Here is a 27185-nt window from a genome sequence, read left to right on the forward strand (position 1 = left end):
GTGTTTGTTAGTGTGGTCTCATAGATTCTTTTTTTTTTATTCAATGGATATTATTCATTCCTATCATCATTTTTTTTTAATTTAAATATTTTATTTATCTCCAAACCAGATTTTTTTAAATAGAAGTATAGTTGATTTACAATTTTATTTTCGTTTCAGGTGTACAGCGTAGTGATTCAGTGTTTTTACAGATTATATTCCATTAAAAGTTACTACAAAATAATGGCTGTAATTCCCTGTGCTGTACAATATATCCTTGTTGCTTAACTATTTTACACGTAGTTGTTTATATCTCTTAATCCCCTACCCTTAACTTGCCCCTCCCCTTCCCTCTCCCCACTGGTAACCACTAGTTTGTTCTCTATGTCTGTGAGTTTGTTTCTGCTTTGCTATATACATTCATTTGTTTTATTTTTCAGATTCCACATAAAATTATATACAGTATTTATCTTTCTCTGTCTGACTTATTTCACTAAGCGTAATACACTCTAGGTCCATCTACCTTATTGCAAATGGCAGAATTTCATTCTTTTTATGGCTGAGTAATATTCCATTATACACACACACACACCCACACACACACCCACATCTTCTTTATTCATTTATCCGTCGATGGACATTTAGATTGCTTCTGTATCTTGGCTATTGTAAGCAGTGCTGCTATGAACATTGGACTGCATATATCTTTTCAAGTTGTTTTTTTCAGATATGTACCCAGGAATTGAATTGCTGGATCATATGGTAGTTCTATTTTTAGGTTTTTGAGGAACCTCCATACTGTTTTCCATAGTGGATGCATGAATTTACATTTTCACCAACAGTGTACAACAGTTCCCTTTTCTCCACATCCTCTCCAGCATTTGTTATTTGTGGACTTTTTGATGATGGTCATTCTGACAGGTGTGAGGTGATAATCTCTTTATGGTTTTAATTTGTGTTTCTCTAATAAGTAGCAATGACGAGCATCTTTTCATGTGCCTGTTGGCCATCTGTATATCTTCTTTGGAAAAGTGTCTATTTAGGTCTTCTGCCCATTTTTTGATTGGATTTTTTGTGTGTTTGTTTTTTGATATTGAGTTGTATGAGCTGTTTGTATATTTTAGATATTAACCCCTTGTCGGTCACATTGTTTGCAAATATTTTCTCCTATCCTGTAGGTTGTCTTTTTGTTTTGACAGTGGTTTCTTTTGCTGTGCAAAAGCCTTCAAGTTTAATTTGGTCCCATTTGTTTATTTTTGCTTTTATTTCTTTTGCCTTAGGAGACAGATCCAAAAACTATTGCCACTATTTATGTCAAAGAGTGTTCTGCATATGTTTTCTTCCAGGAATTTTATGGTTTCAGGTCTTACACTTAGGTTTTTAATCCACTTTGAGTTTTTTGTTTGTTTGTTTGTTTTGTTTTTTTGTTTTTGTTTCGTTATTTTTTGGCTGCACCATGTGGCTTGTGGGATCTCAGTTCACCTGCCAGGGATTGAACTGGGCCACATCAGTGAAAGCCCGGAATCCTAACCACTAGCCCACCAGGGAACTCCCCATTAGGGGTTTATTTTCACATATCGTGTGAGGAAATGTTCTAATCTCATTCTTAGAACATTTGGCTGTCCAGTTTTCTCAGCAGAAGAGACTGTCTTTTCTCCATTGTGTATTCTTTCCTCTTTTGTCATAGTTCAAGTGTGTAGGTTTACTTCTGGGCTGTCTATTCTGTTCCATTGATCTGTGTGTCTGTTTTTGTGCCAGTACCATGCTGTTTTAATTACTGCAGCTTTGTAGTATAGTCTAAAGTCAGGGAGTGTGATACCTCCAGCTTTGCTCTTTTTTCTGCAAAGATTGCTTTGGCAATTTGGGGTTTTCATGGTTCCATATGAATTTTAGGATTGTCTGTTCTAGTTCTGTGAAAAATGTCATGGGTATTTTGATAGGAATTGCATGAAATCTGTTGATTGTTTTGGGTAGTATGGACATTTTCATAATATGAATTCTTTCAATCCAAGAACACACAATATCTTTCCATGTCTTTTGATCATTTTCAAATTCCTTCATCAATATTTTATAGTTTCTAGGGTCTAGGTCTTTCACCTCCTTGGTTAAGTTTATTCTTAGGTATTTTATTCTTTTTGATGTGATTGTAAAGGGGATTGTTTCCTTAATTTCTCTTTGTGATAGTTCATTATTAGTGTATAGAAAAGCAACAGATTTCTGTACATTCATCTTGTATCCTGCAACTCTCCCCAGTCTTTCTGATATTAAGTTTACCCAAAATTTGGCAAGTGGTACCTTTTTCCAGCAGTTTTTGAGTCCTTTGGATATGTCCTCATCAGCTTTTGAGCACTTTCTTGCTTTCTAGCCCAACAAGTTAGTCCACACTTAGCTTATACATTTTCTACCCCAGCCCTGGAAAAACCAGTCATTACTCTAAGGAGCCCTGATCCTTTTGGTGGGAAATGGCATTTGGAATCCAAGATTTGGTGAAACCATAGTTATATTTATTGCTTTGGGGTTGTCTTTGCTTCTAGGCCCTTTCAGTAGACAGAACTAGGGGAGCATATCTACCTATCTATCTAGCGGTCATCTACTGAGAGTTGTTCTGAAACCTTTATAATCTGATCCAAGTTAAAGGATTCTTCTTCTCCTTCACCTGCTCCACATTTGTATCTCCTTTTTTCCCACAGTGAGAACTCTGGTTCCCAACAATATCATTTTTTCAATCCTAAAATATGCACAGGAATTACTACTCCCATACCTCCACCAAAAGAAAATCTTTTGGTTAAGTTCAAGATTGTTTTGTGTTTTTGTTGTTATTATTATTATTATTTTAAGAATACAGCAATAATGTGCTGTGAGAGTGTTGTTTTCTAAAGTTACTTGGATTAATTATTTAAAAAATTTATTATTGAGATATAATTGACATATAACATCACATTAGATTATGGTTTATGATGTAATGATTCAATATTTGTATAGGATTAATTCCTTTTTTAAAAATACTTATTTTATTTATTTATTATTTATTTAATTTATTTATTTTGGCTGTGCTGGGTCTTAGTTGCAGGATCTTCGTTGCGGCATGTGGACTTCTTAGTTGTGGCATGCAAACTCTTAGTTGTGGCATGCATGTGAGATCCAGTTCCCCAACCAGGGATCCAACCCGGGTCCTCTGCACTGGGAGCGCAGAGTCTTACCCACTGGACCGCCAGGGAAGTCCCTAGGAATAATTCTTTATATTTGATTTTTGAAATTGGATTAAAATGTTGTCTTTAGAGACGTTGACAAGAACATTTTCAGTGGAGTGTTGGGGAGTAGCAGCCAGATTGCTGTGGGTTTAAGAGGCAATGGGAGGTGAAGGAATGAAGACAGGTTGTAAAGACAGTTCTTTAACGCAGGGAGTGAGAAATAGTACAAATCCAGTATCTGGAGAGAGATGTGGAGTCAAGGGAGGCTTATCCTTCCATGAAGTTTGGAAGAATCTTGAGGTTGGGGATGTGATTTGAATTCCCCCTTGGTCCCTGGTGTGATGCTTCGTACACAGTGGATAATCAACTCACTCTTCCCATTAATGAAATCTAACTCATACGGGGATACACAATTTTGGTAGAGCATATAACAGTCTGTGGTCAGGCCCATTTCAATATACTCACCACAGTGTGGTGGCCTGGATCCAGATAATTAAAAATGGAGCTTGAAAACCAAGGTGTTACTCTTAGTATTGAATTGCCTTAAAGTTCAAATTTTGCTGTCATTTCCAAGATAACCTTTGTTTTATTACTTAGATGGCAATTATCTTTTTCTTTGTGGTATTTATTTAATAAATACAACTTTTTTCCCTACCATGGGAAACTTGGATTTAAAATGAAAAGACCATTGGCTCAAATAAAAATGACTTTACCTCATTCATTGATATTGGCTGATCTTAAATATAGAAAACAAATGTAGAAGTTTTGGGGCTCTGAGGGACCTTAGGAATTTTCTATATTGGATTATGTGTATGTTTTAGTTCCTTTCTCCAAATCTTTACCATCTCAAAAGAAAATCAAGAGAGCTAATACTTATTTCCCATTGGTTTTCCTTATCTTTTGATAATTTATTCTTCCTTTCAAGACTACAACTCGATACCTAATAATCGGGGAAGAATAAAAATCCCAGAAAATAAGAAACATCCCTGGGAATCCCTGAAACAAATATTTTACCAAGAAAACAATTGTCTGGCTTATTTCATAATAATATTTTCTTATTATGTATTAACATTTCTGACTGTCTAGGTAAGCAATAAAAACATTTGCTCTGTAGCTCTTTACCCACCTCAAAACACCACATCTGAATTTATTGTTCCATGGTATTGATGAATGATACGTAGATAATGATGATGATGATGATGATGTTGATGGTGATGGTGATAAATGACACTAGCATTTGGGTGCTTATTAGGTACCAGAAAATGCATTAGTACAATAATTAATTAATCCTGTTAGGAGCTATATTCCTATTTCACGGAAGAAATGGACATTTATGAAGCCTAAATAACTTCCCTGAGGTTGCAAAATTGTTAAATTGAGAAAAATTTACAACATATAGACACACATTACTATCATAAATGTTTATTTATTCACCAAGATTTTTGAGCATCTATTTGCTGGATACCAGGCTAGGTATTGAGAGTAAAATGGAGAACAAGACAGACCCGGTTCCTGTCTTCACGGAACCGACCATCTTTACATGGCTCTTGTGAATAAGTAAGAATCAATAAGAAAACTATAAACACCTTGAAAAGTGACATAAATAGACAATTGACACAGAGATATATACACACATACATATATATATATATCAAATATACACATGAATGATTATTTTACTAACAGTCCAAGAAGTACATATTAAAATAATGTGATTTTGGAATATCTAGGTTACAGAGATTTAAAAGGTAGTACCTAATGAGCTTTAAATAAATAACCATTCCCAAAAATTCAGAGGGATATATGTACAAGATGAGTCACTATTTGTGATAGCAAAAGACTAGAAACATGTATCGACTGATAGAGAACGAGTTAATGAATTATGTATGATGCATCCACATCTCGGAGTACTGTAGTTGTGAAAAAGGGAATGGGAAAGTAGACTGCTGCAGAGTGATCTCCAGGATCTATTATTAAGTAGAAAAAAAGCAGAAGCTAAAATGAGACTAAAAATGAGGAAGGAAATAAGAAGCATATATCTAGTTGCGTTTTTTTTTCAAGAAGACACAATAAAAGGATAAATAAAAAAAAAACTAATAGAAAAGTAAAGAAAATAGAAAGACTTAGGGATGGCAACAGAGCTGGAAACAAGGAATGAATCTTTTTTTTATAACATCTTTATTGGCGTATAATTGCTTTACAATGTTGTGTTAGTTTCTGCTGTATAACAAAGTGAATCGGCTATATGTATACATATATCCCCATATCCCCTCCCTTTTGCGTCTCCCTCCCACCCTCCCTATCCCACCCCTCTAGGTGATCACAAAGCACAGAGCTGATCTCCCTGTGCTATGCGGCTGCTTCCCACTAGCAATCTATTTTACATTTGGTAGTGCATATATGTCAATGCTACTCTCTCACTTTGTCCCAGCTTACCCTTCCCCCTCCCCGTGTCCTCAAGTCCATTCTCTACGTCTGTGTCTTTATTCCTGTCCTGCCCCTAGGTTCATTAGAACCTTTTTTTTTTTTTTTTAGAGTCCATATATATGTGTTAGCATATGGTATTTGTTTTTCTCTTTCTGACTTACTTCACTCTGTATGACAGACGCTAGGTCCATCCACCTCATTATAAATGACTCAATTTCGTTTCTTTTTATGGCTGAGTAATATTCCATTGTATACATGTGCCACATCTTCTTTGTCCATTCATCTGTCGATGGACACTTAGGTTGTTTCCGTGTCCTGGCTATTGTAAATAGTGCTGCAGTGAACATTGTGGTACATGTCTCTTTTTGAATTATGGTTTTCTCAGGGTATATGCCCAGTAGTGGGATTGCTGGGTCGTATGGTAGTTCTGTTTTTAGTTTTATAAGGAACCTCCAGTCCTCCATAGTGGCTGTATCAATTTACATTCCCACTAACAGTGCAAGAGGGTTCCCTTTTCTCCACACCCTCTCCAGCATTTATTGTTTGTAGATTTTTTGATGATGGCCAGAAGGAATGAATCTTGTTTGGTAGTTTGGTGGCATACTCAAACAAAAAAGATTTCAAATGACTTTAAACACAGAGTTTCTAGGCCTACTGGGATATAACCTAAAGATGAAGAACACCACAAAAAAATCTTAAATTGCATTTGGTTACCTTATTGTCATCAGTAAGATTTTATATTATTTTTTTGAAATTATTATATATAGATAGATAAAGACAATAAGAAATTATGTTAATATTTTCAGGAATCAAGATTTCAGCAATAAGAGAAAACAGGTACAAATCAAGTCACAGAAGTTACTTAGAACTTTGTAATCTTCCATTTGAATTGGAAATACCCATCTGAAATCATGATTTATTTTTTCTAAAAAAAAAATGCATCTATTTTTTAGCTGTGTCTATCTAACCACCTGGAAGCAATGATAACCCAATAAGGATGTACAAATCTCACACACTCAGATTCTGGTCTCTATTTTTAAAAAATATTTGTTTATTTATCTGGCTGCGCTGGGTCTTAGTTGTGGCAGGTGGGATCTTCGTTGCCATGTGTGGGATCTTTTTTTTTTTTTTTTTTTTTTTTTACTTGCTGCAGCTGGGGTCTTTTTTAGTTGTGGCATGCAGGATCTAGTTCCCTGACCAGGGATCGAACCTGGGGCCCCTGCATTGGGAGCGTGCAGTCAGCTGCTGGATCACCAGGGAAGTCCCAGATTTTGGTTTCTAAGCACCATTTCCTTCTAAAAGGAAGTAAGGCTCTTTGGAGAAGTGGCCCATTCCAGGTCTGGGCCAGAAAATGTACATGAGGAGCCTGAGGTCAAAGAAGCTGTTGCAGAATACTAGGGTCATGTTGAAAGGCTTGTGTGGGGGGGTAAACTTGTAGACGCTGGCCCAAGGTGGGTCAGTTTGAGCACCCATGAGGTTATAGCGTAATGCTGTGCATTTAGGAGTGGAGTGCATCCTATAGGAAGACAAGACATTAATGCTGTCACACGGAAGCTGTACTGGATGCGAAAGGGCTCAGCTCTCCCCCCTGGCGTAGCTGGTATGTCAGCAGCAAGACTTGCCCCCAGGCCTGCGACCAGTCTGTGGTTAGCCCCAGGATGGGGTGGAGGGGAGGGCCTCAGTGTCTCCAACTGTGAGGAACTGAAGAAGCAGCGTTGACACCAAGGAAGAGACATACCATCCTACTCATATCCCTTGGTTATCAGAAAATCTTCCCTTCCTAGCAATCTCCACTCCCTTTGCGCAGAAGTACACCCCCTATTCCCACCACCAGGCCCAATTCCTTAAGCCCTGTCCTTGCTCTGACTCATGAGATTGGGGCCCATGGTCCCCCTTTCCCTCATCTGGTGCGTCTCTTGGTGCTGGTCTCCTGACGTGACGTCACTGCTGCAGGATGCTCTCTCTCTCACAAGCCCCATATTTGTCATCTCAGGAGCACTTACCAAGCAGCCAGTGTGGGAGCCCCGACTCCTCACTGTGAGTCAGCGACTTCCCGGGACTTCTCCCCACACTTGGCTTTGTCAGCTCCTGAGGAAAGCACAGTTTGTCCTTGCCACTGTTTGGGAGCCTTGAAAACGTGTGTGACGGAGGTCAGGGCTCAACAAAATTGCTGAAGCCAGGAAAGGCCGTGATGCTGACTGTGGATCAGGGACTATGGGATGTACAAGAGGAGACTCAGCCCTTGCATTCAAGAAGTTTACCTAAAAAATAGTACAAATTAACTTATTTACAAAGCAGAAAAAGACTCACAGACATAGAAAACAAACTTACGGTTACGAAAGGGGAAAGGCGGGGGAGGGATAAATTAGGAGTATGGGATTAACATATAAACACCACTATATATAAAATAGATAAACACACAGGGAACTCCACTTCGCTGTACAGTAAAAACTAACACAACATTGTAAAACAACTATATCCCAATTAAAAAAAAAAAAGAAACAATAATAAAAAAAATAGATAAAAAACAAGGACCTACTGTATAGCACAGGGAACTATATTCAATATCTTGTAATAACCTATAATGGAAAAGAATCTGAAAAATTATATATATATATAATTTTGCTGTACACCTATAAATAACACAGTATTGTAAATCAACTATACTTCAATTAAAAAAAGCTCAAAAGCGAAAAAAAAGGGTTATAATTACCGGAAAGGAGAGTCCATAAAAGTGAGAGAACCTTCTGTGAGTGGCACAAATCACAGCTGATTTGGAAATCAGAGTGCTTACCTCATAGTATTCACTAAACCATTTACCAACCAACTGATCAATGAAGAATGGTAAACATAACCTGTGATGTTGCAAAGAAAGGTGTATCCTGACTTCTCTCCTCATGTCCTTGTCATTCATTGCTTCTTTGTGTTCTTTCCTTGGCTTCATTGCCCCTTTTTCCTCCAACGTGGGCCTTCTCTTCAAGCGTATCTCTGCATTTCATTATCTTCTCTTTCCCTTGAGTCCAGCTACTCTGGTGGCTTCGCCTGTCGCATCTGTGCCAAGGGTACGTACCTGCCCTCACCCAGATTCCTGCTCCATGTCTTGCATTGTCCATTTTCCTGCACCATATTCGCCGTCCAGCTTCCCCACGAAGCCCTTGCCAACAGCTCCCGTCCCCCGTGATGTCCTCCACCTCTCACTGGCTGGCGTCACGCTCAGTGGGAGTGTCTACCTGAGAGAGCCCTTCGGTTGCGTGTCACTCTGTATTGCTTGTACACCATCTTAACCTCATCTCGGCATCTAGGTAGTTTACTCCTGAGGCCACTTTGGTTTGGGGTTTTGCCCTTGGTGGGGAACACCAGAGCATACTCTTGTTAGTGATCAAGAGTCTGGGGGCTCAGCAGGGCTTTAGCAGAAAAGGTTTAGAACTAGTGTAAGAAGTGCTGGAGAGAGTTAAGTGTAGGTATTTGCATAGGGCAGTGATGTGATTAAAAGGGTGCTTGAGAGGGACTATCCTGAAAACTGTAGAGCAGAGGTGGGGAGATTAGCACGCAGGGCCCCCAGCTGGGATGGAGGGGGGACTGAAATGGCCCAGCAGCATCCTGTCATCTGCTCCTCCCGTCTCTCCAGCCTCATCTCACTCCATCCCTCCTCCCTCTCAATGGTGCAGGCAGCTGCACCCTCTGAGGCCACGCTAGCTTTTGCGCACTGTTCCCACTGCCTGAAGTCTCCCCACTCGCCCTTCCAGGGTGACTCTAGTTCATCTTTCAGTGCTCAAGTTAAATGCCATTTCTTCCAGGATTATTCCCTGACACTCCAAACTAGGTTAGGTCCCCTTGCTGGACAAAAATAGATTAATTTTGTAATTAGTTGTAATTAATCTGCGCTATCATGGAAGCCCCTTGAAGACAGATGTTTGTTTGCATTTGTGTTCACAGCTCTCTCCCCAGCGCCAAGCACAGTGCCTGGCAGGGAGTATGTGCAACAAGTCCTTGTGAAAAGCTGAGTAGGGAGCTTGATCGTTTCTGTGATCTAGCTAGTTGTCTGGGGCTTCGACTTGTAACTTACTCTGGGCAACGGACACTTGTTGAATGGATACACCTTGATCTTGAGAGAGAGCCTGGGAGAATCAGTGGACTCCTGATGAACTGGTCCTGCTTAACTTCCGTGTTCAGACAGAGGAGCCCAATGTGATTTGGTCGTTCATGTTTCTTGGTTGGAAATCGCCGTATATCATCAAAAGTGTCATAAAATAATAATTACATTTAAAAATTGTGGTAAAATGCACATAACTTAAAATTTACCATCTTAATCTTTATTTATTTATTTATTTTTGGCTGTGTTGGGTCTTCGTTTCTGTGCAAGGGCTTTCTCCAGTTGCGGCGAGCGGGGGCCACTCTTCATCGCGGTGCGCGGGCCTCTCACTGTCGCGGCCTCTCTTGTTGCAGAGCACAGGCTCCAGACGCGCAGGCTCAGCAATTGTGGCTCACGGGCCCAGTTGCTCCGCGGCATGTGGGATCTTCCCAGACCAGGGCTCGAACCCATGTCCCCTGCATTGGCATGCAGATTCTCAACCACTGTGCCACCAGGGAAGCCCCTTAATCATTTTTGAGTGTACAGTTCAAATAGAGTTAAATATGTCTAAATCTGGCGAAACTGAAACTCTGTATTTGTTAGACAATAACTCCCCATTTCCCCCTACCCTGTGTTTCTGGTAGTCACCATTCTCCTTTCTCTTTCTATGAATTTGGCTGCTCTAGAAACTTCGTGTAAGTGCAATTACACGGTATTTTTCTTTCCGTGACTGGCTTATTTCACTTAGCATTATGTTCTTTTTTTTTTTTTTTTTAATTTATTTATTATTTATTTTTTGGCTGTGTTGGGTCTTCGTTTCTGCGCGAGGGCTTTCTCCAGTTGCGGCAAGCGGGGGCCCCGCTTCATCGCGATGCGTGGGCCTCTCACTATCGCGGCCTCTCTTGTTGCGGAGCACAGGCTCCAGACACGCAGGCTCAGTAGTTGTGGCTCACGGGCCTAGTTGCTCCGTGGCATGTGGGATCTTCCCAGACCAGGGCTCGAACCCGTGTCCCCTGCATTGGCAGGCAGACTCTCAACCACTGTGCCACCAGGGAAGCCCTAGCATTATGTTCCTAAGATATATCTGTGTTGTAGCATGTGTCGAAATTCCCTTCCCTTTTAAGATTGAATAATATTTTATTATATATATATATATATATATATATATACATGTATATATGTCTATCACATTTTGTTTATCCATTCATCCATTGATAGACACTTGGGTTGCTTCCATCTCTTGACTATTGTGAATAATACTGCTGTGAAAATGGGTGTACTCTTGAGGACCTTGCTCTCTATTCTTTTGGATCAGATAGTTATTCTATGTTTAATTTTTTGAGGAAGTGCCATATAGTTTTCCATAAATAATAACTTTAAAATAAAAAAATAGCAGCTTACCATAGGTAGCCTTTCCAAGTAGTCACCTTGTAAGATTACTTATTTATTCCAACAAACCTGCCATTGATCATGTTGGTCTCAGACGTTTCTTTTAGCAGGGCCTCTGCAGTTTCTGCTGGTTTGGGGAGCAGAATGTGTAAAGAAAAAGGTTAGTAGTTCAACTCATTTTTGCCTCACTGTTCCTTTTAAAAAGGACTATTACTGACTGATTTTAATCTTTTACCCAAAAATTTTGAAGATTTTGAAGACTATTGCTTAAAAATTAAAACATGTAACATTATAATTCATTAAATTTAAATATTAATTAAAACCCATTTTAAATTTTGTGACACTAAACATTTTTTATGTCATTTGGGGTTTTTTTTTTTTTTTTTAAACATCTTTATTGAAGTATAATTGCTTTACAATGGTGTGCTAGCTTCTGCTTTACAACAAAGTGAATCAGTTACACATATACATATGTTGCCATATCTCTTCCCTCTTGCATCTCCCTCCCTCCCACCCTCCCTATCCCACCCCTCTAGGTGGTCACAAAGCACCGAGCTGATCTCCCTGTGCTATGCGGCTGCTTCCCACTAGTTATCTGTTTTACATTTGGTAGTGTATATATGTCCATGACACTCTCTCACCCTGTCACATCTCACCCCTCCCCCTCCCCATATCCTCAAGTCCATTCTCTAGTAGGTCTGTGTCTTTATTCCCATCTTGCCACTAGGTTCTTCATGACCTCTTTTTTTTTTTTTTTTTTTCCTTAGATTCCATATATATGTGTTAGCATACTGTATTTGTTTTTCTCTTTCTGACTTACTTCACTCTGTATGACAGACTCTAACTCCATCCACCTCATTACAAACACCTCCATTTCATTTCTTTTTATGGCTGAGTAATATTCCATTGTATATATGTGCCACATCTTCTTTATCCATTCATCCGATGATGGACACCTAGGTTGCTTCCATGTCCTGGCTATTGTAAACAGAGCTGCAATGAATATTTTGGTACATGACTCTTTCTGAATTATGGTTTTCTCAGGGTATATGCCCAGTAGTGGGATTGCTGGGTCATATGGTAGTTCTATTTTTAGTTTTTTAAGGAACCTCCATACTGTTCTCCATAGTGGCTGTATCAATTTACATTCCCACCAACAGTGCAAGAGTGTTCCCTTTTCTCCACACCCTCTCCAGCATTTATTGTTTCTAGATTTTTTGATGATGGCCATTCTGACCGGTGTGAGATGATACCTCATTGTAGTTTTGATTTGCATTTGTCTAATGATTAATGATGTTGAGCATTCTTTCATGTGTCTGTTGGCAATCTGTATCTCTTCTTTGGAGAAATGTCTATTTAGGTCTTCTGCCCATTTTTGGATTGGGTTGTTTGTTTTTTTGTTATTGAGCTGCATGAGCTGCTTGTAAATCTTGGAGATTAATCCTTTGTCCGTTGCTTCATTTGCAAATATTTTCTCCCATTCTGAGGGTTGTCTTTTGGTCTTGTTTATGGTTTCCTTTGCTGTGCAAAAGCTTTTAAGTTTCATTAGGTCCCATTTGTTTATTTGTGTTTTTATTTCCATTTCTCTAGGACCTGGGTCAAAAAGGATCTTGCTGTGACTTATGTCATACAGTGTTCTGCCTATGTTTTCCTCTAAGAGTTTGATAGTGTCTGGCCTTACACTTAGGTCTTTAATCCATTTTGAGTTTATTTTTGTGTATGGTGTCAGGGAGTGTTCTAATTTCATACTTTTACATGTACCTGTCCAATTTTCCCAGCACCACTTATTGAAGAGGCTGTCTTTTCTCCACTGTATATGCTTGCCTCCTTTATCAAAGATAAGGTGACCATATGTGCGTGGGCTTATCTCTGGGCTTTCTATCCTGTTCCATTGATCTATATTTCTGTTTTTGTGCCAGTACCAAACTGTCTTGATTACTGTAGCTTTGTAATATAGTCTGAAGTCAGGGAGCCTGATTCCTCCGGCTCCATTTTTCGTTCTCAAGATTGCTTTGGCTATTCGGGGTCTTTTGTGTTTCCATACAAATTGTGAAATTTTTTGTTCTAGTTCTGTGAAAAATGCCAGTGGTAGTTTGATAGGGATTGCATTGAATCTGTAGATTGCTTTGGGTAGCAGAGTCATTTTCACAATGTTGATTCTTCCAATCCAAGAACATGGTATATCTCTCCATCTATTTGTATCATCTTTAATTTCTTTCATCAGTGTCCTATAATTTTCTGCATACAGGTCTTTTGTCTCCTTAGGTAGGTTTATTCCTAGATATTTTATTCTTTTTGTTGCAATGGTAAACGGGAGTGTTTTCCTAATTTCACTTTCAGATTTTTCATCATTAGTATACAGGAATGCAAGAGATTTCTGTGCATTAATTTTGTATCCTGCTACTTTACCAAATTCATTGATTAGCTCTAGTAGTTTTCTGGTAGCATCTTTTGGATTCTCTATGTATAGTATCATGTCATCTGCAAACAGTGACATCTTTACTTCTTCTTTTCCGATTTGGATTCCTTTAATTTCTTTTTCTTCTCTGATTGCTGTGGCTAACACTTCCAAAACTATGTTGAATAATAGTGGTGAGAGTGGGCAACCTTGTCTTGTTCCTGATCTTAGTGGAAATGGTTTCAGTTTTTCACCATTGAGGACAATGTTGGCTGTGGGTTTGTCATATACGGCCTTTATTATGTTGAGGAAAGTTCCCTCTATGCCTACTTTCTGCAGGACTTTTATCATAAATGGGTGTTGAATTTTGTCGAAAGCTTTCTCTGCATCTATTGAGATGATCATATGGTTTTTCTCCTTCAATTTGTTAATATGATGTATCACGTTGATTGATTTGCGTATATTGAAGAATCCTTGCATTCCTGGAATAAACCCCACTTGATCATGGTGTATGATCCTTTTAATGTGCTGTTGGATTCTGTTTGCTAGTATTTTGTTGAGGATTTTTGCATCTATGTTCATCAGTGATATTGGCCTGTAGTTTTCTTTCTTTGTGACATCTTTGCCTGGTTTTGGTATCAGGGTGATGGTGGCCTCGTAGAATGAGTTGGGGAGTGTTCCTCCCTCTGCAATATTTTGGAAGAGTTTGAGAAGGATAGGTGTTAGCTCTTCTCTAAATGTTTGATAGAATTCGCCTGTGAAGCCATCTGGTCCTGGGCTTTTGTGTGTTGGAAGATTTTTAATCACAGTTTCAATTTCAGTGCTTGTGATTGGTCTGTTCATATTTTCTATTTCTTCCTGGTTCAGTCTCGGCAGGTTGTGCATTTCTAAGAATCTGTCCATTTCTTCCAGGTTGTCCATTTTATTGGCATAGAGTTGCTTGTAGTAATCTCTCATGATCATTTGTATTTCTGCAGTGTCAGTGGTTACTTCTCCTTTTTCATTTCTAATTCTGTTGATTTGAGTCTTCTCCCTTTTTCTCTTGATGAGTCTGGCTAATGGTTTATCAATTTTGTTTATCTTCTCAAAGAACCAGCTTTTAGTTTCATTGATTTTTGCTATTGTTTCCTTCATTTCTTTTTCATTTATTTCTGATCTGATCTTTATGATTTCTTTCCTTCTGCTAGCTTTGGGGTTTTTTTGTTCTTCTTTCTCTAATTGCTTTAGGTGCAAGATTAGGTTGTTTATTCGAGTTGTTTCCTGTTTCTTGATGTAGGCTTGTATTGCTATAAACTTCCCTCTTAGAACTGCTTTTGCTGCATCCCATAGGTTTTGGGTCGTCGTGTCTCCATTGTCATTTGTTTCTAGGTATTTTTTTATTTCCCCTTTGATTTCTTCAGTGATCACTTCGTTATTAAGTAGTGTATTGTGTAGCCTCCATGTGTTTGTATTTTTTACAGATCTTTTCCTGTAATTGATATCTAGTCTCATAGCGTTGTGGTCGGAAAAGATACTTGATACGATTTCAATTTTCCTAAATTTACCAAGGCTTGATTTGTGACCCAAGATATGATCTATCCTGGAGAATGTTCCATGAGCACTTGAGAAAAATGTGTATTCTGTTGTTTTTGGGTGGAATGTCCTATAAATATCAATTAAGTCCATCTTGTTTAATGTATCATTTAAAGCTTGTGTTTCCTTATTTATTTTCATTTTGGATGATCTGTCCATTGGTGAAAGCGGGGTGTTAAAGTCCCCTACTATGATTGTGTTACTGTCGATTTCCCCTTTTATGGCTGTTAGTATTTGCCTTATGTATTGAGGTGCTCCTATGTTGGGTGCATAAATATTTACAATTGTTATACCTTCCTCTTGGATCGATCCCTTGATCATTATATAGTGTCCTTCTTTGTCTCTTGTAATAGTCTTTATTTTAAAGTCTATTTTGTCTGATATGAGAATTGCTACTCCAGCTTTCTTTTGATTTCCATTTGCATGGAATATCTTTTTCCATCCCCTCACTTTCAGTCTGTATGTGTCTCTAGGTCTGAAGTGGGTCTCTTGTAGACAGCATATATATGGGTCTTGTTTTTGTATCCATTCAGCCAGTCTGTGTCTTTTGGTGGGAGCATTTAATCCATTTACATTTAAGGTAATTATCGATATGTATGTTCCTATTCCCATTTTCTTAAATGTTTTGGGTTTGTTATTGTAGGTGTTTTCCTTCTCTTGTGTTTCTTGCCTAGAGAAGTTCCTTTAGCATTTGTTGTAAAGCTGGTTTGGTGGTGCTGAACTCTCTCAGCTTTTGCTTGTCTGTAAATGTTTTAATTTCTCCATCAAATCTGAATGAGATCCTTGCTGGGTAGAGTAATCTTGGTTGTAGGTTTTTCTCCTTCATCACTTTAAGTATATCCTGCCACTCCCTTCTGGCTTGCAGAGTTTCTGCTGAAAGATCAGCTGTTAACCTTATGGGGATTCCCTTGTGTGTTGTTTGTTGTTTTTCCCTTGCTGCTTTTAATATGTTTTCTTTATATTTAATTTTTGATAGTTTGATTAATATGTGTCTTGGTGTGTTTCTCCTTGGATTTATCCTGTATGGGACTCTCTGTGCTTCCAGGACTTGATTAACTATTTCCTTTCCCATATTAGGGAAGTTTTCAACTATAATCTCTTCAAATATTTTCTCAGTCCCTTTCTTTTTCTCTTCTTCTTCTGGGACCCCTATAATTTGAATGTTGGTGCGTTTAATGTTGTCCCAGAGGTCTCTGAGACTGTCCTCAGTTCTTTTCATTCTTTTTTCTTTATTCTGCTCTGCAGTAGTTATTTCCACCATTTTATCTTCCAGGTCACTTATCCGTTCTTCTGCCTCAGTGATTCTGCTATTGATCCCATCTAGAGTATTTTTAATTTCATTTATTGTGCTTTTCATCGTTGCTTGGTTCCTCTTTAGTTCTTCTACGTCCTTGTTAAATGTTTCTTGTATTTTGTCTATTCTATTTCCAAGATTTTGGATCATCCTTACTATCATTATTCTGAATTCTTTTTCAGGTAGACTACCTTTTCCTCTTCATTTGTTAGGTCTGGTGTGTTTTGACCCTGCTCCTTCATCTGCTGTGTGTTTTTCTGTCTTCTCATTTTGCTTATCTTACTGTGTTTGGGGTCTCCTTTTCACAGGCTGCAGGTTCGTAGTTCCCGTTGTTTTTGGTATCTGTCCCCAGTGGCTAAGGTTGGTTCAGTGGGTTGTGTAGGTTTCCTGGTGGAGGGAACTAGTGCCTGTGTTCTGGTGGATGAGGCTGGATCTTGTCTTTCTGGTGGCCCCGTCCACGTCTGGTGGTGTGTTTTGGGGTGTCTGTGGCCTTATTATGATTTTAGGCGGCCTCTCTGTTAATGGATGGGGCTATGTTCCTGTCTTGCTAGTTGTTTGGCATAGGGTGTCCAGCAATGTAGCTTGCTGGTCGTTGAGTGAAGCTGGGTCTTGAGGTTGAGATGGAGATCTCTGAGAGATTTTTGCCGTTTGGTATTACGTGGAGCTGGGAGGTCTCTTGTGGACCAGTGTCCTGAAGTTGGCTCTCCCACCTCAGAGGCACAGCCCTGATGCCTGGCTGGAGCACCAAGAGCCTTTCATCCACACGGCTCAGAATAAAAGGGAGAAAAAAATAGAAAGAAAGAAAGAAAGAGGATAAAATAAAATAAAATAAAGCTATTATAATAAAAAATAAGAAAAAAATTATTAAGAATAAATTTATTAAGAAAAAAATTTTTTTTAATTTTTAAAAATAGATTTATTAATTTTTTATAATAAGAAATTAAAACAATTATTAAAAAATTTATTAAGAAAAAATTTTTTTTAATTTTTTAAAATAAAAAATATGAAAAAACTTATCAAAAAATTTTTAAAAAAAATTTTTTTAAAAATAGAAAATAAGGAAAAATTATTAAGAAAACATTTATTAGGGAAAAAAATTTTTTTTAAGTTAAAACAAAACAAAACAAAACAAAAAAAAAACGGACGGACCTAACCCTAGGACTAACGGTGAGAGCAAAGCTATACAGACAAAATCTCACCCAGAAGCATACACATATACACTCACAAAAAAAGGAAAAGGGGAAAAATTAATATATCCTGCTCCCAAAGTCTACCTCCTAAATTTGGGACGATTCGTTGTCTATTCAGGTATTCAACAGATGCAGGCACATCAAGTTGTTTGTGGAGCTTTAATCCGCTGCTCCTGAGGCTGCTGGGAGAGATTTCCCTTTCTCTTCTTTGTTCGCACAGCTCCCGGGGTTCAGCTTTGGATTTGGCCCCGCCTCTGCATGTAGGTCGCCTGAGGGCGTCTGTTCCCCGCCCAGACAGAACGGGGTTAAAGGAGCAGCTGATTCGGGGGCTCTGGCTCAGTCAGGCCGGGGGGAGGGAGCGGTATGGAGGAGGCGGGGCGAGCCTGCGGCGGCAGAAGCCGGCGTGACGTTGCAGCAGCCTGAGGCGCGCCGTGCGCTCTCCCGGGGAAGTTGTCCCCGGATCACGGGAGCCTGGCCGTGGCGGGCTGCACAGGCTCCCGGGAGGGGCGGTGTGGAGAATGACCTGTGCTCGCACACAGGCTTCTTGGTGGCGGCAGCAGCAGCCTTAGCGTCTCATGCCCGTCTCTGGGGTCCGCGCTGATAACCGCGGCTCGCGCCCGCCTTTGGGGTCCGCGCTGATAGCCGCGGCTCACGCCCGTCTGTGGAGTTCGCCTAAGCAGCGCTCTGAATACCTTCTCCTTGCGCGCCGCGAAACAAAGAGGCAAGAAAAAGTCTCTTGCCTCTTCGGCAGCTGCAGACTTTTTCTCTGGCTCCCTCCCGGCTAGCTGTGGTGCGCTAACCCCTTCAAGCTGTGTTCACGCCGCCAACCCCAGTCCTCTCCCTGCGATCCGACCGAAGCCCGAGCCTCAGCTCCCAGCCCCCGCCCGCCCCGGCGGGTGAGCAGACAAGCCTCTCGGGCTGGTGAGTGCTGCTCGGCGCCGAGCCTCTGTGCGGGAATCTCTCCGTTTTTCCCTCTGCGCCCCTGTTGCTGTGGGATCCGCGCTGATAGCCGCGGCTCGCGCCCGTCTCTGGAGCTCGTTTAGGCGGCGCTCTGAATCCCCTCTCCTTGCGCGCCGCAAAACAAAGAGGCAAGAAAAAGTCTCTTGCCTCTTCGGCAGCTGCAGTCTTTTTTCCGGACTCCCTCCCGGCTAGCACCGAAGCCCGAGCCCCAGCTCCCAGCCCCCGCCCGCCCCGGCGGCTGAGCGGACAAGCCTCTCGGGCTGGTGAGTGCTGCTCGGCACCGATCCTCTGTGCGGGAATCTCTCCGCTTTGCCCTCCGCACCCCTGTGGCTGCGCTCTCCTCCGTGGCTCCGAAGCTTCCCCCCTCCGCCACCCGCAGTCTCTGCCCGCGAAGGGGCTTCCTAGTGTGTGGAAACCTTTCCTCTTTCACAGCTCCCTCCCACTGGTGCAGGTCCCGTCCCTATTCTTTTGTCTCTTTTTCTTTTGCCCTACCCAAGTACGTGGAGAGTTTCTTGCCTTTTGGGAGGTCTGACGTCTTCTGCCAGCGTTCAGTGGGTGTTCTGCGGGAGCAGTTCCACATGTAGATGTATTTCTACTGTTTCTGTGGGAAGGAAGGTGATCTCCGCGTCTTACTCTTCCGCCATCTTGCCCCTCCCTCCCCTTGTCTCTTAATTTGACAAAATGGGTGAACGAAACGGGATCTCTCTCATCTCTGAAGCAGCGAAGACAACTCAAGTTGCTCCACCTGCACCCTGTGTTTTTGGAATAACTTAGGATCTTCTAAATAGTCACAGATCTGATCAGGCTTCCAGAAATGTGAACCAAGAAGTTGCAAAGCCTGTGTCTGCCCCAGATGGCACGAATGCCCGTGTTAGGCAGTTCCCCAGGGCCAGAGGGAATACTCCGCATGCAGCAGCAGCATGTCAGTACTGCTTGAGGGGTGAGTAGATGTCCAAATCCAGTGTGAGTCTTATGTTTGGCAGATGCAAGAACATTTTCCAAATTACTCGAAGCTTAAGCTTTAGCAGGAAAACCCATTTTCCTTTAACCACATTGATGTAATAGTTCTAAATTCTTCTGGGCAGCGTGTTTTCATTGAACATTTTCTTTGTACTTCTAGGTGTCTTATTATGTTTTTCTTAAAAAAAAACCAGTGTTCTAATGTGCAGTACAGCTATGTGCATTTTAGAATAAATGTTGAAAAGAAAGATTTCACTGGTTTTCAAAGGGAAATATTTTTACATTTTCTGATTAAATTTCCCCATAACACCTCTTGAATTTTATTTTTTACTGAAGTATAGTTGATTTACTATCTTGTTATGTTTTTGTAGGGATAGCCTTAGAGGTAGCTGAGGGGTGTGTGTGTGTGTCTCATGGGTGACTCGCTTTTTTATAGTTAATTTTTTGTACTTTCACTTTTCCAACACCATTTAAGCTGTCACTTCTTATGTCTTGTTACATTTTTGTGCTTACTTCTATTCATTCCTCATTCCCCCCTTCCAATTTCTGCTCTGGGCTGGGAAGCCAAATTTGTTAGGCTTATTATGTGCCACATAAATGAGTTATGCATAGGTCAAGATCACAGAGCCTCCCAGTGGAGCCTTGAGTGGCTCCCCTTCCAGTCAAGTGCATAAACATTATGCATAGACTTGGTGGCCCAATAAATAGTATCTCCCTTTTTTGAGTCACTTCAGGGAGACACAGAGTCAAGCAGATGGAGTTCAAATATCACCTTTATAGCAAATGAAGCTGATATTTGCAAATGGACTTGCTAATTGTGAACCCCAGAGTTACAGAGGTTCACCTACTCAGTCAGGTGAAGTACCTTTATGAAATACACATGGATAAAGATTGAACCCCCCCCTGCAAAGTGTCCTTTAGTTCTGCATACTGAAATCCTCAAAAGTGGTTTATTCTCACTGGACACCAGCCTTATTTATAGGTAGTCCTCACTCAGCCAGATGATTGGTTTCTGCAGGCTACTCAAGAGATGGAAAGGCCCGTCAGCCTGCAGTTCAAAACCAGAGTGGCATAAAATGGTGCAGCCACTAGAGAAATGTGGCTATGACTGTTCCTCAAGAAATTAAACATAGAATTACCACATAATCCAACAATTTCACCTTTGGGTATATACCTCAAAGGATTGAAAGCAGGGTCTTGAAGAGATATTTACACATCCGTGTTCATGGCAGCATTATTCACAATAGCCAAAGGGTGGAAAAACCCAAATGTCCATCAACAGATGAATGTCTCTACAAAATGGGGAATGTACATATAATGGAATATTATTCAGCCTTATAAAGGAAGGAAATTCTGACACATGCTACCACATGGATGGACCTTGAAGACATCTTCAAGTTAAGTGAAATAAACCAGTCACAGAGGGACAGATACTATATGATTCCACTTACATGAGGTCCCTAGAAAAGTCAAATTCATAGAGACAGAGAGTGGAATGGTGGTTGCCCAGAGCAGAGGGTTGGAGGGAATGTGGAGTTAGCATTTAGTGAGTAGGAAGTTTCAGTTTGGGAAGGTTGTAAAAATTCTGTGGTGGATGGCGGTGATGGTTGCATACCAATATTAATGGACTTAATGCCACTGAACTGTACACTTTGAAATGGTTAAGGTGGTAAATTTTATGGTATATGTATTTTGCCACACTAAAAGAGTTTTGTAAAAGAAAGAATGGTGACTGAGACAGAGCCAGAGCTTTCATATTAGCTCAAGAAACAGAGTTGCATGGGTTGCATGGGGAGAACTGTGAACTGTGCAGGTGTCCACACAGGCGGGTGCTTCTAGAAGATGCCAAATCCCGAGAAATCCAGTTTTTCGAGAAATACAAATGACCATATTTGTAATGCCTAGTTGGTAACAGGTTATTTTTCATTAAATTTTGTCTGAAAGTTTGGTCAAATGAATGATTATACTACTAGTTATCTTAATAATGGGTCAGAAAACAACATATAGCTCATCTTTGGCCAAGAATATAATTCTGAAAAAGGTTGCCTCTTATGGTTAATAAGGATGTGTTAAAATGATAAGTTCATGGAAACAAGAAAAAATTGTGATTTACCTTGGAACAAGTAAACCTCTATTCAAGATCTGAATATACCTTATATCAGGGGAAAAATCTGGGATCGAAATTAAATACAAATTTAAAACTGCTCATTCATGACAGATTTCTTCCTAAACCCTCTTCCTTTCCTTGCATGCATACTTATAGGAGAGAACATTCTAGAAGCTGAAGATCTTTTGTTGACTGAGCATAATGAGGTCAGCAGAAAAATGACCTTGATAGTAATTTTCAGTGATGTTCCTGGGAATGTAGAATTGGGGGAATATGAGCAGAGCTTTAATTATATGGCATAAAAAAGGGGGCATTTAGAGGATGCTAGATTCCATTTGGAGGGTCTACTGAAGGGAGAGGTTTTTAAAGGAATCATGAGAGCAGAGAATTTGGGGAGGAATAATGTGCCATGAGTCATGTGCTGTGAAACCTTTCCTCTCGCCAAGGAAATTTTCAGTCAAATGTCTATCTCTCACTACGGTCTGGTGCGGTGTAGGGGCTTTTCAGTGGTGTGACGAAGTGCTAAGTGGTCCTTCATCGAGGATGAGACAGGACCTGTTCTCACCTGGGTTGCAAACTAGTTACTAATGTTCATGTTAACTTCAACTTCAAACTTCTTGCCTTCTCTTAATTCCAACATTACTAAGCTTATGGTGTAGCCCATATTTATGAGAATAAACTGAAAAGTAATATCTCTTCTTTTTTTTTTTTTTTAAATTTATTTATTTAGTTTTGTCTGTGTTGGGTCTTCGTTTCTGTGCAAGGGCTTCTCCAGTTGCGGCGAGTGGGGGCCACTCTTCATCGCGGTGCGCGGCCTCTCATTGTCGCGGCCTCTCCCATTGCGGAGCACAGGCTCCAGATGCGCAGGCTCAGTAGTTGTGGCTCACGGGCCTAGCCGCTCCGCGGCATGTGGGATCTTCCCGGACCAGGACACGAACCCGTGTCCCCTGCATTGGCAGGCGGATTCCTAACCACTGCGCCACCAGGGAAGCCCAATATCTCTTCTTATTGTGGCAAGTCAGTTTTTTTCCAAATGAATTTCCCCAATGTCCATATATAATCTTTTCTCTCTCCCCCTTCTTCCCTAGCCTTCTTTTCCCAATGCCTTAGGGTTTTTCTCTCTAACCTTGAATGGAAGCTTCCCCATAAAATGGAACCCCCAATATTAATTTAGGTGAAACCGTGCTAGCTGCCACGCCCCAAATCTCAGTGGTTCAGTGAATCAAAGGTTTATTTCTCGCTTCTATTACATGTCATCTTGGGTCTGTAAGGGCCTTGTCCCCTAGAGTCACCCAGGAGCCCAGGCTGAAGGAAGCTGTATTGTCTTGTAGATGGATCTGGAAAACATGGCCTCTGAGATTATCAACTAAAGAGGAGGAGGAGAGGGGCATGGAGGAGGCACCAGCTCATAATTGTTTAGGCTTAGTAGTGACACTGGCCGCTTCTGCTCATGGTCCGTTGGCCAAAAGTAGGCACATGGGCCCAGCCTGACTGCAAGGGAGGCTGGGAAATGTAGGAGAGCCCGTGGGATATATATATATATATATTTTTTAAATTTATTTTTGTCTGTGTTGGGTCTTCGTTTCTGTGCGAGGGCTTTCTCTAGTTGCGGCAAGCGGGGGCCACTCTTCATCGCGGTGCGCGGGCCTCTCATTGTCGCGGCCTCTCCTGTTGCGGAGCACAGGCTCCAGACGCGCAGGCTCAGTAGTTGTGGCTCACGGGCCTAGTTGCTCCGCGGCATGTGGGATCTTCCCAGACCAGGGCTCGAACCCGTGTGCCCTGCATTGGCAGGCAGAGTCTCAACCACTGTGCCACCAGGGAAGCCCCAAGCCCGTGGGATATTTAGTGAGCACTTTCTCTGCTACCCCTACTAATTGGAATACTATGAGACCCAAGCTACACTATAATTCAAACAACTTTTGAATATAATTTGTATATGACAGGGAATTCTTTGGTGGTCCAGTGGTTAAGACTCCGTGCTTATGGTGCAAGGAACATGGGTTCCATCCCTAGTCGGGGAACTAAGATCCCACTAGCACAGCCAAAAAATAAGAAAATAAATAAAATAAAATAAAATAATATAAAATAATTCTCCTTTGAAACATAATTTGTATATGACAGTTTGCTAATCTATTCTCGTAGACATTTGCTGGGGTTTATTTTTTATTAAAAACTTTTTTATCTGCCTCCTTTTTCTCCCCACTTTTACTGAGAAATAATTGACACACAACACTGTATAAGTTTAAGGTAGACATCCTGATGGTTTGATTTACATATATTGTGAAATGATTATCACAGCTAAGCATAGGCTTAGTTAGCATGCATCATCTCATATAGATACAGTACAAAGAGAAGAAAAAAATTCTTGCGATGAATTAGGATCTACCCTCTTAACAACTTTCCTGTATATCATACAGCAATGTTAATTATAGTCATCATATACATTGCATCCTTAGTACTTATTACTCTTGTAAGTTTAGACCTTTTGACCACCTTCCTTCAACTTCCCTTCTCCCACCTCCTTACCTCTGGTAACTACAAATCTTATCTCTTTTTCTAGAAGTTTGGTGCTTTTCTTTTTGTTTTAAACTAATATAAATTTGTATTTCACTTATATTTAAATAAATTTCGTGTGAGATCATACAGTATTTGTCTTGTCTTTCTCTGACTTACTTTACTTAGCATCATGTTGGTTTTAGCATTTGCTGGGTTTTATTGCTTCTTTATCAGTTTCTTCAAACTTACTCTCTAGCTTTATTGATATTATTATTTTTTAAATTTATTTATATTTTATTGAAGCACGGTTGATTTACAATGTTGTGTTAATTTCTGGTGTACAGCAAAGTGATTCAGTTATATATGTATACATTCTTTTTCATATTCTTTTCCAGTATGGTTTATCACAGGATACTGAATATAGTTTCCTGTGCTCTGCAGTAGGACCTTGTTGTTTATCCATCCTATACATAATAGTTTGCATCTGCTAACCCCAAACTCCCAATCCTTCCCTCCCCCAGCCCCCTCCCCCCTCAGCAACCACAAATCTGTTCTCTATGTCTGTGAGTCTGTTTTGTAAATAAGTTCATTTGTATCATTTTTTTTTTTAGACTCCACATATAAGTGATATCATATGATATTTGCCTTTCTCTTTCTGACTTACTTCGCTTAGTATGATCATCTCTAGGTCCATCCTTTTTGCTGTAAATGGCATTATTTCATTCTTTTTTATTAGCCTACACTTTTTTAGACCTGAAATATACAGACATGTTAAGGAAAAGTGATGGGGGCTATTAATGGCCTCTCCTCTCTGTCTCTCTTCAACTTGGCTATATATTCCTTGAGGTTCTTCACAACTTCTCATGAGGAGGTACCTGTGTAAATGTGGAACTTATCTGCTTCCAGGGAGGGGAACTGACTTTATATATTATCTATCCATCTAATATTTATCTTTTTTAATCATTCTGTCATTTACTTATTTTGAATTCATATTTATTTGTGGACTTTTATCCGCATGAAATGAAAACAAATCAGTGATGGTGAAAATTCTTCACTTCGGCTTTTACTGTTGGTGATCGTTTCCTCTTTCTCGGTTGTTCCTTTGGTTTGGCTGTTCTGTTTTAGGAACCGTCCTACCCAGATGGTAAATTGTTAGATAGGACCAGGGCAGGTTGTGCGGGGGCTGCATGGGAGCAGAAGGGGGCCGGGCCATGTGGCCTCCGAGCCTAGCTGTGTTCCAGTTGCAGCACTGACTGGAACCATCACTGGGTTTATGAGATCCTTCTGGGAGATGCATTGCTAAAAGGGTCTCGCTGTTTATTGAGGTTGTCCTTAGTATCATCTTGGGACCCTCAGGAATTCATTTCTATCCCAGAAGATAAGAATTTCATTTAGGAAGGACCAGAGAACCTGCCATGGTCCATGGTCTGTGAGAGAAATAGGAAGAGATGTGGGGTATCCTACAAAGTGGGACAATTACATGGATCCCAGTGATTCGTTTTGTTTCTTGAGGGGATTGGACAGAATTGAGCTGACCTTCACCATGATCTCCATGCAAAGATCCTTTGCCACTTTTGGAAATGTCCCTCTGCCTTTGAGAGGCAGTACACCCTCTTATGGCCCTTGCCTACATCATGCCACTAGAGAAGTCCATGGCTTGATGATATTAACCCAGTGGGAAATCAGGGAGGAAAGGAAGGGGACGTTACACTAACCTTTCTGCTTCCCTTTGTCCTCTGCAAGGCTGTTTGTGTTTTGTTGAAGATAACAGCATCTCAAAGGCCCTCCTCTGGCCTTGAAGACCAGATGCACAGGAAGACCAGACTAGCCTGTAGAAAAGAGCTGGTACAAAATGGAGACTCTCACTATAATGTATCTTTTGTTCTATGGGGTTCCTGTCTGCAAATCACATGTTGGTCATTGCAGCTAGTACCAGCACCTGAAAAATAAGAAAGACTTTTAAAAAAAATAAAAAGGTAGTAGCTCTTTCTCTTCAGGTATTACGAACATGAAAAGTTATAAAACTAATAGAATTTGAAATCTTGCCCAATTTATGCTCAATAAATAGTTTAAAAATACTTTCAGATTTAAGACCAGAGGTAATCCTACAAGCAAATACATTTTTTCCTTTCTTTTCTCTTCTCTAGGCTTTTCCTCCAAATGCCATCACTGTATTTTTTTACTGCAGTTCAGTGACGATATTCTTCACAATAATCAAATTGGTCAGTTATCGCCTACACCTCATGTTTGATAAAGGAGAAGTGATTCAGCAAAGGCCCTCCAGAAAGAAAGAAAAGCCAAATAAAGACAAAGAGGCCATCAGTGACCACATAACCAATCATAAAAATACAGGGTAACATTTCTCATTAATGCATTAGTTCATAATTTAAAGGTTTTAATTTTGATTAAAATAATTTTTCTCATGTATGAGTTGTTTGTGAAAATATGCCAGGAGAGGCAGACACAAATATGTACATTTTTCTTATATTTAAGCATACACTTAGGCATAAAAATGTTGATAATCCAGATGGTTTAACTGACTATTTAATATGACCTTATACCATGCTCTGAAATTCATTTGCATTAGGCTTAGCATAGCAAAATATTTCACTTCAGTATTTTTTTCTCATCATCTCAATGCTTAGTGCACGCCAGAGTATTTTCAGAAAGAACATTTGTGTTTGTTAATATAAAAGTAATACATTGCATAGAACTAAAATATTAAAAGTAATTCTCAAATGAGCATTCATCACTATTCTTGGTCTTATTTCTGTTAGTTCCTTAAGAGAGCATGTCTTATTTTAAAGTAATGTTTATTAGCTTTTAAAAATAAAATTTGTATACCATGAATTCTTCCCCGTTTTTTTACATATATATTTTTTAATTGAAATATAGTTGACTTACAATGTTGTGTTAGTTTCAGGTGTACAACAAAGTGATTCAGTTATATTTGTGTGTGTGTGTGTGTGTATATATATATATATATATATATATATATATATATATATTCTTTTTCAGATTCTTTTCCCATATAGGTTATTACAAAATATTGAGTATAATTCCCTGTGCTATCCAGTAGGTCCCTGTTGTCTATCTCTTTTATACATAGTAGTGTGTATATGTGACTCCCAAATTCCTAATTTATCCCTC

At 40.0% G+C, this 27185-nt stretch overlaps 1 protein-coding gene across 1 annotated transcript in view; it reads left to right on the forward strand.

Moving 5' to 3' along the window:
* The window catches only part of PCNX2 (pecanex 2), a 303741-nt gene that overhangs the window by 10106 nt on the left and 266450 nt on the right, over positions 1-27185 (forward strand). Inside the window, exon 2 of the mRNA XM_061182433.1 lies at positions 26183-26388. Coding sequence (XP_061038416.1) covers positions 26183-26388 — 206 coding nt within the window. The remainder of the gene's footprint in view (positions 1-26182; positions 26389-27185) is intronic.

This window comes from Eubalaena glacialis, chromosome 1 (genome assembly GCF_028564815.1).
Source record: "Eubalaena glacialis isolate mEubGla1 chromosome 1, mEubGla1.1.hap2.+ XY, whole genome shotgun sequence".
NCBI classification, from domain to species: Eukaryota; Metazoa; Chordata; class Mammalia; order Artiodactyla; family Balaenidae; genus Eubalaena; species Eubalaena glacialis.